Raw genomic sequence first — 10,609 nt, forward strand, 5'->3', positions numbered from 1 at the left:
TTGTGGCTCTGCATGATGGGATATTCCCACCATGGCTGACTTGGTCATTGCTATGGAGGTTATGTCATTCATGACATGTCAATATGATGCATGCAAGTACATTTTATGTTGTTCTGCACTCTTGAAGACAAATACTGGTAAGCTGCAGGAATTGCATGCAGTCTTGTGAGTAATTGTAAAAATATACATATAATTTTTTTCTTCATAAATATAAGTTATGAAACTAAAACAAGTCCCATTATTTCAGTTATAATACATTCCTTCCTCTACACAAAGTATAATCATCCAAATTTCTGAGATGGATTCTAGTTTACATGATCTGAGTCTTCATGTCTACTAATCATACTGTCATATGGCAATCTGCCAGTGTGACTGTCTTGAAGTATGTCACACAAAAGAAAAATACTAAATCCATGGGAGTAGCTTATAACTGCAAATAATCTCTTTATTTCATAAGAATAAGAAAATCCTGTTTCTATACCTCAATAAGAATTTAGTAATTGTTTTTACATATAGATGGCTCTACAAATACTGTCACCAATGAGCCAATTACGCAAACTACCTGTCTAACGTGTTTTTCCTTTTCCTTGATTTTCGATATTTTCTAATATCTAATATTGCTATTAGTTATGTCAGTAACAATATAGTAATTATAATGCTCATAACAAAAATAACAATGTCAATATTGATAGCAATTGTAAAAAATGCGTTTTTCCCCGCTTTTTCAAGGAAAAGCTAGATTGCAAGATCTACTAATTAACTCCTTTGTGGCTAAGCATTGGCAGAGCCATCTATGTGTAGAAACATTTAACAAGCATTGCCAAAGGGAATGCACCATTTTTCCATCGACATTGGGTTAATGAAATACTCTGATCTACATTAATTAGTCTACAACAGGTTTGATCTATCTCCTAAAAAACATATCATATATCTCTGAATATACAAAATCAAAATCAAGTTTTGAATACATGTGACACAAAAAGAAATCGTATGGCTTTGTCAGTGCAGTGTGGTGAATGTAATGCACCAGCTGAGTCCGAAATATAGCCATAGATACTCCACAGAGAAGAGGCAAGGCACACCTCAATTTCTCCCAGAGTCAATGAGTTATGCAAATCTATTGTTGAATCTATTTCTTTATTCTGTATTTTCACTTCATTCATATCACCATTTTGTGGCATTCACTAGAGAATCAATTCAAATTAGTTACACTAATAAATTAATATAAATTCTTACATGACACGATTAGGAAATTAATGAAGAGTTTAAGAAATGAAATTGAAATCTTCAATGTAAGCATACACCTTTACTGTAACTATAAATTATCAGCAGATAAAGAAGAGCTATATGCATTCAAACTGATAACAAAGATAAGCATATATATTCCAAATACAAACAAGCTGTGTATACTGCAGTTAAGAGTACAGGTAATAACATGTATTTAGGTGAGTGTGATAGTCTCTTATGTCAAAACGGTGTCAAGTAAGTGGCAAACAAATATTTATCGAAATCTAATGTTAAAAAATAACCAAATAAACTTCAATTACAACTGGAAACAATGATAAAAGTTACTTTTTATCTAATGAATTAAGGAAACAGATCCCATGCTTTCCTGGAAATAGATACAATTTCTTAATCATATACTAAACACTTCCTTTCAACAGAAAACAACTAGTTGTACCTAGATATACAGCATACCTTTATCCGTTCAAGTAGGTCTGTTGCACAAGCAAAGAATAGGGGAAAGAATGGACAGAGGCAACAGACAGTGAAGATCTAGCCACTTATGGAGTTATCATCATGACAATGCTCGCTTGCCCATAGTTGCCAAGTACTTAAATCTCTGGGGCAGGGAGACTCAGTCAGTGGACAGTGCATCAATGGAGAGGATTATAAAATGGAGTGGGTGAGGTAGAAATGATTGCCAGGGAAAGGAGATGGCTGAGAGAAGGGGGAAGTGTGAGATGGAGAGGAAATAGAGAAGAAGGAAGGAGATGGAGAGGAAAGAGAGAAGACAAAAGAGGGAGATGGACTAGGAGAGAGTGAAAGGAAAAGGAAGAGGAGTAAAAGGGGAGGAGGAGGAGGAGGAGGAGGAGGAAAAAGAGGAGAGGAGGAAGAAGAAGAAGAAGAAGAAGAAGAAGAAGAAGAGGAGGAGAAGAAGGTAGAGAAGGAGAAGGAGGAGGAGGAGGAGGAGGAGTAGGTGGAGGAGGAGGAGGAGGAGGAGGAGGAGGAGGTGGAGGAGGAGGAGGAGGAGAGGAGAGGAGAGGAGAGGAGAGGAGAGGAGAGGAGAGGAGAGGAGAGGAGAGGAGAGGAGAGGAGAGGAGAGGAGAGGAGAGGAGAGGGAAGGAAGAAGAGAAGGAGGAGGAGGAGGAGGAGGAGAAGGAGGAAAAGGAGGAGTTGGACCAGAAGAAGAAGAAGAAGAGGAGGGGGAGGAGGAGGAGCGGGATGAAAGGAAGGCGAAAGAGGAAGAGGAGGAGGAGGAGGAAGAGGAGGAGGAGGAGGAGGAGGACGAGGAGGAGGAGGAGGAGGAGGAGGAGGAGGAGGAGAGGGAAGGGAAGGAAGGAAGAGGAGGGAGGAAGAAGGAGCTTGATTTGGCCGAGGCAAGGAAGAACAGAGATGTGTTTAGTGAGGAGGAAAAAGAGTAGGAGTGGAAGAAGGGGAAGAAGAGGAAAAGGAGGAGGAGGAGAAAGAAGAGGAGGAGGAAGAGGAAGAAAAGGATGAGGTGGAGGAGAAGGAAGAGGAGGAGGAGGAGGAGGAAGAGGAGGAGGAAGAGGAGGAGGAGAATAAGAAGAGAGGAGTAGGAGGAGTAGGAGGAGGAGAAGGAGGAGGGGAAGAGGAGGAGGAGGAGGAGGAGGGGGTAGAGGTGAAGGAGGCGGAGGTGGAGGAGGGGAAGAGGGGGAGAAGGATGAGGGGAAATGGAGGAGGGGAGGAGGAGGAGGGAAGAGGGGGAGAAGGAGGAGGGGAAGAGGAGGAGGAGGAGGAGGAGGTAGAGGTGGAGGAAGAGGAGAAGGTAGAGGAGGAGGAGGAGGAGGTAGAGGTGGAGGAGGAGGCAGGCAGAGGAGGAGGAAAAGGAAGAGGAGGAGGAAGAGAAGGAGGAGGAAGAGAAGGAGGAGGAGAAGGAAGAAGAGGGGAAGGAGGAGGAAGAGGTACAGGTGGAGGAGGAGGAAGTGGAGGAGGAGGAGGAGGTGGAGGAGGAGGAGGAGAGGAGGAGGAGGAGGAGGAGGAGGGGAGAAGGAGGAAGAGAATAAGAAGAGAGGAGGAGGAGGAGGAGGAGGAGGAGGAGGAGGAGGAGGAGTAGGAGTAAAATAAGAAGAGAGGAGTAGGAGGAGAATAAGAAGAGAGGAGGAGGAGGGGAGGAGGAGGGGGAGAAGGAGGGGGTGAAGAGGGGGGGAGGATGGGAGAAGGAGGGGGAGAAGAGGGGGAGGAGGAAGAGGGGAAGAGGAGGAGAAGGAGGAGGAGGTAAAGGTAGAGGAGGAGGAGGAGGAGGAGGAGGAGGAGGAGGAGGAGGAGGAGGAGGAAAAAGTGGAGGTGGAGGTGGAGGTGGAGGTGGAGGAGGAGGAAAATGAAGAGGAGGAAGAGAAGGAGGAGGAGGAGGAGGAGGAGGAGGAGGAGGAGGAGGAGGAGGAGGAGAAGGAGGGGAAGAGGAGGAGAAGGAGGGGAAGAGGAGGAGAAGGAGGGGAAGAGGAGGAGAAGGAGGGGAAGAGGAGGAGAAGGAGGGGAAGAGGAGGAGAAGGAGGAGGGTGTAGAGGTGGAGGAGGAGGAGGAGGAGGAGGGGGAGAAGGAGGGGAAGAGGAGGAGAAGGAGGGGAAGAGGAGGAGAAGGAGGGGAAGAGGAGGAGAAGGAGGAGGGTGTAGAGGTGGAGGAGGAGGAGGAGGAGGAGGAGGAGGAGGAGGAGGAGGAGGGGGAGAAGGAGGAGGGGGAGAGGAGGAGAAGGAGGAGGAGGTAGAGGTGGAGGAGGAGAAAGTGGAGGTGGAGGTGGAGGTGGAGGTGGAGGTGGAGCTGGAGGTGGAGGTGGAGGAGGAAGAGGAGGAGGGGGGAAGGAGCGGGGGCAGATGAGGAGGTAGAGGAGGAGAGAGCAGAGGAAGAGGAGGAGGAGGAGGAGGAGGATGAATAGGAGGGAGAAGGAGGGAGGAGGAGGAAGGAAGAGGAAGGAAGAGGAAAGTGGAATGGAGAGAACAGAGGAGGGAGAAGGGAGAAGGAGCTGGATTTAGAGGAAGCAAGGAAGAAGAGGGATGTGTTTAATGCCTTTAGCCTAAAACAAGTGCAAAAAGGTGCACTGCCTTCACTTCACATCTTTGCTGTTAAGACCATGTATGTGAAAAAATAACTAACCTTGAATGCATCTGAAGCATGGTGAAACACTGCCCCCAATTTCTGCTGTGGGCCAGTGGTTCTTATGGCTGATATTACAAGAAAAATAGCAGCGAACCCTGCTACTACAGCCATGACACGGAATGGTGTCATTGGCACTTTGCTCAAGTTTAAACTTGGAGCCATCTGAAATAAATGGTCACATACACCATGAGAAAGTGCCATTTCATAATGTAAAAAGTTGTATGTTTACAGAGTTCTATCATAATTAGCATCATCGTTATCATTTTCATCACTGCATTTACAGTCCAGCAAAGAAGGTTAGCCAGGGCTACTTGTGATATAATTTTTCAAATCTGGTCATCTGAATATAAACATCTTTCAGTAATTACTCAAGTAATTCCTGTACAGAAATTTGTTAAGGGATGAAAGATTAAGGTTAGGTTAGTTGTTTGGGTTTAAACGTCCTTCCAGGTAGGTTTGGGACAAGGATAAGCTTTACATTGTTCTAATTCACTGAATAAGTCTGGCATTCAGCCAGAAACCTAAGCCTTAGGTGTCATTTGTTTCTTATGTAACAATAACTGATGTCATTACAAATCATACTTGGGAGATAAATTATGAATTATGTACTTAGTCTTGTAGGTATCAGCTCTCTTAAGGCTGTGTTTATCTACAGACTATTTTTATTATTATCACTGTTTAACAATTCTCTCTTGGTCTCAAGACCTGAGACTAGTTATAATATATAGTATATGCTAACTATTCAAAGTCTCCTGGATATTAGCATTTCCTGGTCATTTTTGGTGAAAACTGGTAAACTATTGCCACTTTTAAATATATAAATAAAAAGACAATAACTGGCCAAGTAGGGATTATCTTCTTATTAACATTACTAACAATTAACCAAATGAAATAGACATATTTCAGTGGATTTCCTAAGGGTGTGGGCAAAGTTAGAAATCTTATCTATGCATTTATGAAAAACCTCATTAAGTGGCTGGTTCAAATTTGCATAACTTCAAAAAATAAAAATAAAAAAAATATATAAAGGAAAGACAAAAAGAGGTTTACAACTGACCCATATACTGTAAATCTTTTTTTCACTTGCTACTTAAGGGGACCGTCCCTGAGAATGGCCACCTTTCCCTACTCTATACATCATAAAAAAATATCGGTTAGAGATAACTGATTGATTCTTTTTGCATGCTATAGAGCAAAGAATTGCGCTTCGTTATATATATAAATTTTAACTTTGGTCCCCCATTGGGGGGGGGGCACCCCCCAAAAAGTTGAAAAAAATCGCCATTTTTTTTGGTATGTCTTCGGTACATCCCAACTATCAGAGCTCTTTACAGAATATTCCCCCAAAAATGCTAGTGTTAGATCAACTCTAGCCTATAGCCATGTAAAAGGCCGAATTTTGAATTTCCTTTTTTTTTTGGCGGGGGACAGCTTGACATAGAGAACTATTTTTGAATGCGTTTTTCAGCATTAAAATATTATTATTTTTTGATTAAGGCAAAAATTCAAAAATCGGCCTTTTACATGGCTATGGGACGCCGAGGCTCTAGTGAAAGCAACAAACTGCATTTGGATCGCATGAAAATTACGTGAGTTGGGAAGTACCGAAGATTCATAAAAAAATAGCCGAGCTACGGCGTTTTGTATTTGGCACCTTGCCAAAGTTCGTTATCTCTGTTATTTTTCTCTGAATCTAATGATATTATATATCAAAAAAAACGCTTATTTAGTGTACTTTGCAATGCAATGATTACCAAGTCAATAGGAATTTTCATGTTCAATAGGGACGCTATTCTGTAAAGGTATGTCACTTTTTTTTTTTTTTTTTTTTTCGTTGTTCATTAAAGTTGATATTTTCGTGTGAAAAGCTTAATAAATGCATTTTACCATAGAGACAACTAATCTAAACCAGATAAAAACCTTTTTTTAAAAAAAATATTTTTTTTTATTTTCCATTTTATTTTTTATTTATTTTTTATTTTTGAAGAAATGGGGAACTGTGGATGGCAACATTAGTACAAAATCATTCTAATTATAAAGTCCTGGCATGAATACAACATGGTGGTTCAATTTTGAGAATTTCAAAAGCATATGAATTTAGTACATTGAATTCGAGAACTTACGAAAGTCGTTGAATATTCCCCATGCCTCACACAGGGGGGGGGGAGGGGGAGATGGTCACTGGGTGTTTATAATTTTCGAGGAGGATCATATGTACGTGAACGCACGCACATAAAGTTAAAAAGATTAATCATCATCATTTAGTAGGCCTACATTGACTTTCATATCTAAATAATAAAATTTATTAGTTATCCCTCTCATACCCATTTTCTTTGATAATTGTCAATATTAACAGATTGCAAGGGAGAACAAGTGTAAAGTTTATGATTAGCCATTTGCACCCATTATCTTTACTAAGAAGTGCATAAAATCATGCAGACGCCTATGTGTTGTGGGATATTTGCCAATTTATGGTGCCTAAGACTTACGGTAACGTCTAAACATTTTCATTTTTATCGGGAACGCACGAAACGGATGCGATAGCTTTTTGAACGCCAGACGAAGACTACGCATACAACCGAGCTCAAAATTCCATATAGTTTTTATTTCAGAGCAGGTATTACTGAGTACTATCATCTTCAACATGAAATAATCTGTATCTCGCTTATACATCCGAAGTTTAAAAATCCGACATTTAGGTAACATTCGTATTGAATTGGTCTTTACAACGGTAACTACCAATTTCAAATCAATTCAAATTGCCCCCTGCTGTGATGTACCGACCGTTGAGCGAAATGTAACGGAAATATTTCAATCCTTCCTTATAAGGCTATTTTTAAACATTAGTGCTTCGTATGTGATATACGTATATATTACCACGTAAACTAAAACATATTACCAGGGAGTCTCGATCAAAGCATATTTCGTATGTAAAAGGACACAAAACATACATTTTTTTTTAGATATATTTCACAAAATATTTCGTCATAAATCACGGTGATATAATTTTTTCCTGATATTGGTATAAAAGTGTTCCTTGAACATTCACGAACTCATATCTATGCGCAATGTCATAATTAAATGCCTTATGCACGATTGCCGCAAGCAAAAGTCCACATAGGTGTACCTGGGCGCTCAATAGCGACGTACCTCTCCGGGTGCTGAGGGACTCGCACGCCGGCTGCAAGACAACGAGCCATAGCAGGCGGTTAATACTCGTTTGGTAGTTTCCTCATCCATGTACCTATACTATACGCTAACTAACTCAATTTAACCCCCTCCTCCCCCCTCTCTCAGGGACGGTCCCCTTAAAGAACAAATATCTGTCCTTCCGTCATGAAATGATAGCCCCTAGTCACATCCTGCAGAAACAAAAGTCTCATATTGGCCTTGCAGCATTGAACCACGAACAAATTCTGGCTCATATTTTATGTCACAAAACTATAGGCAAGACTTATCTGAAGCTCACACAAGCTCCTTCTAATATTTATTTGTATTTCTACTCCACAATTCATTAAAAATGTAGACAATAATCCACATCTATTTTGTGTGGTTAATCTTTACTGCATGGATACACTATGCTAATGCAAACTGATGATAATCTTACAGAGGACAAAAAGTTGCAGTTGTTGATACAATAAATAATCTGCAGATGTGAGTAGTAAAGCCACAAATAAAGAAAAAAAATCACAGAAAGTGTCTGCCCACAGCCAAAGTCCACTCGATGCTCCCAAGTTTCAGTTGTATCTAGCCGTTCCTACCAATGTGAAAAGAATATTTGCCAGGGGGGTGTTGGGAGGCAGAGGCCACCATCAACCCTCCCTTCAGCAGTTGGGCACACACACTCGAAACAACTTAAACTTATGAAAAAACTGTGATAAGGAGTTGGGGACTTAACCATAAAATGTTTAAAAATAAGGAATCTGTTAATATTGTTTATTAACAATATGCCTTCATGCAAAAGCAACTGATATCACATTATTATGTTTTATTCATGGAATGAACCTTTAGTCTATCATGATACAAATTAATACATACATATAAAAATTACAATATTTACTACAGGTTAAATCAAAGCCTCTAAAACCTTTTCAAATTTTAATGTTTAAATGTTTAATGTCTGAAACAAATAAATGTGCTAGACATGAAAGGTCATATAACACTATGGTAAAGTATTGTCACAGAAAGGGTAAAGAAGAGTTAAAGATTACAATAAAATGTGTTAGGTATCAAAGATTAAAGAGCATTATAGGATAGTATAGTAGTGAAAAAGGAAAAAAGGGGAGTAAGTGAACAAGAGCAGAGATTAGAAGAAAGGGGAGGGTTGAGGTGGTAGGGTGATTGAGTTAATTATAGTGCATCTGTCATTGAGGAAGGTATAGGAAAAATGTTAAAGTAAGTATGGTAACAAAGAGGGAAAAGAGAGAAGTGAAGTAGAGCAGGGATTAGTAAAAATGGGAGAGGTTAAGGGGGTAGAGCAATTGAGTGAATTGCATTGTATCTGTGACTGCAGGAATAGGGACACTGTTCAAGGAAAACAGAGGTGGCTGTTGGAGGAGGAGGGGAAGAATTCGGGGAATAAGAAAGGGGGACTGGGGATGGTGGTAAAGTATCAGGAAGAATGTCTGGAGCAGGACGCTGTTGTGATAGAGGGGATTCGTATGAATATTCAAGTGGGAGCAGTAGAGAGGGCAGGGTATGTGTGTAGGAGGAAGGAGGGATGGATATCTGCAAATATTTTAAATGTAGAAGGAGTAGAAACAGAGGGACTGGGGGGTGGGTGAGGGAGTGGAATGTTCCCTTGAGTCATCTTTAGGAAGTTTTGGATGTCTTCAAAGGTTTCTGGAGAGGAGTTGAGTGAAAAAAACAAAGGTTCTTTTCTGAGGAGAAGAAAGGTGTAAGAGAGGGTGGAGTGGAGCATTTAGGTTGCCTGGTATGACAAATAAAGTGAGGAGGAGAGGTAGGCATCGGGGAAGTGGCAGAAATTAGAGTATCTGGCTTTAGACTGGATAATGAATCTGACTGGGGGATCTGGTGAGTAGACATAGGATAGTTTAGGGTATAGGGGAGAGATACTGGGGGAGATGCAGAAAAATCTTGTAAAGATGGTCGGGGAGCAGAGCGAAGGACTGTTTTGGAATAAGTTGAGAGAGAAAAACCTTGTCATTGTGCTTCTTGTCTGGCCTCATGTAGAGTGAGTTTGAATATGAGGACTGTTATCTCACATTCGAGCTCATAGGCAGGGCAGCTCCCATAAAATTCATTATGGGAGTCACCACAATTGGGACATGTACATGACTGAGCAGGGCAATTTGAACAGTCATGACCAGGTTGGGCACATAGAGGGCAGCGGGCTGTGAAACAACATTGTTTGGCTAGTTGGCCAAAACATCAATGTTTCTGACATTGACGAGGAAGGGATCGATATGGTTGGACATGGTAGGACAATCTACCAATATAAACCGGATGGGGGAGGTCATATCTACAGAAGCTAATCTCGGCAATATTGGCCTCTGGGAGGAATAGTGTAATGCTGTACTGCCACTGCATCATATTCAGCAAGGCAGGTAAGTAGGTAATTTTCACAGTCTGTTCAGTCCTTGCTGCCGATAGGACAAGCATTTAGGGTGATAGAAACTGTTCATGTGCAAGTATTAAGAAAGGAGTGAGGTTCGGCAGGAATGGGTTTGCCAGAGTGGTCACTTAGGGTAGATAGTGCACGACCCTGGGATTCAGATGTATCTGTGACAAAGTGTAAATGATCAGAGTGACTGCGAAAGTTTGCATACTTGTTTCTGGAGGCACTGTAGAAACAGAAGGATATTCTCAGAATAGGGGGCTATCGGGGGAATCAAAAGAATCGATCCCACTTGGTTGGGCCAAAGAGAGTCCTCAGAAGGTTTGTAGAGGTAGAGGCAGTAGATGGACAAGGGTGAGAGGAAGATGGTGTTGTGGGAAGTGGAGTAGTTTTGTGGGGGGGGAGGAAAATAGGGATGAATAATAATAATAAGTGAAGAGGGGGTAGGCATTGAAAAGGACTGTGCAGTAGGAGATGGAGAGGAAAATGTTGGGAGAGAGGAAGAAGTGCTTTCTGGAGGCTGATTAATTACCTGGGTGGGTATTTTGGAGTTGTTCATATGCATCAAAGACGGGGTATTAGTATTAGTGGTCAGAGCCATGGTCAAAGGAGGGGCAGGGGTCGGAAAACCATCAAAATCAAATCTAGATAGGCTAGTTAGTAAAGGGGCAAGCCTTAATACCCCTATTAAGGTTA

The 10,609-nt window shown here is 41.5% G+C and overlaps 1 protein-coding gene across 2 annotated transcripts in view; it reads right to left on the reverse strand.

Moving 5' to 3' along the window:
• LOC138862678 (uncharacterized) overlaps nt 1-10,609 on the reverse strand; it is a 48,955-nt gene that overhangs the window by 724 nt on the left and 37,622 nt on the right. For both annotated transcript variants that reach the window (XM_070125406.1, XM_070125405.1), the window contains exon 2: nt 4,333-4,497. In XM_070125406.1, the coding sequence (XP_069981507.1) occupies nt 4,333-4,497 (165 nt within the window). The remainder of the gene's footprint in view (nt 1-4,332; nt 4,498-10,609) is intronic.

Source organism: Penaeus vannamei, chromosome 9 (assembly GCF_042767895.1).
Source record: "Penaeus vannamei isolate JL-2024 chromosome 9, ASM4276789v1, whole genome shotgun sequence".
NCBI classification, from domain to species: domain Eukaryota; kingdom Metazoa; phylum Arthropoda; class Malacostraca; order Decapoda; family Penaeidae; genus Penaeus; species Penaeus vannamei.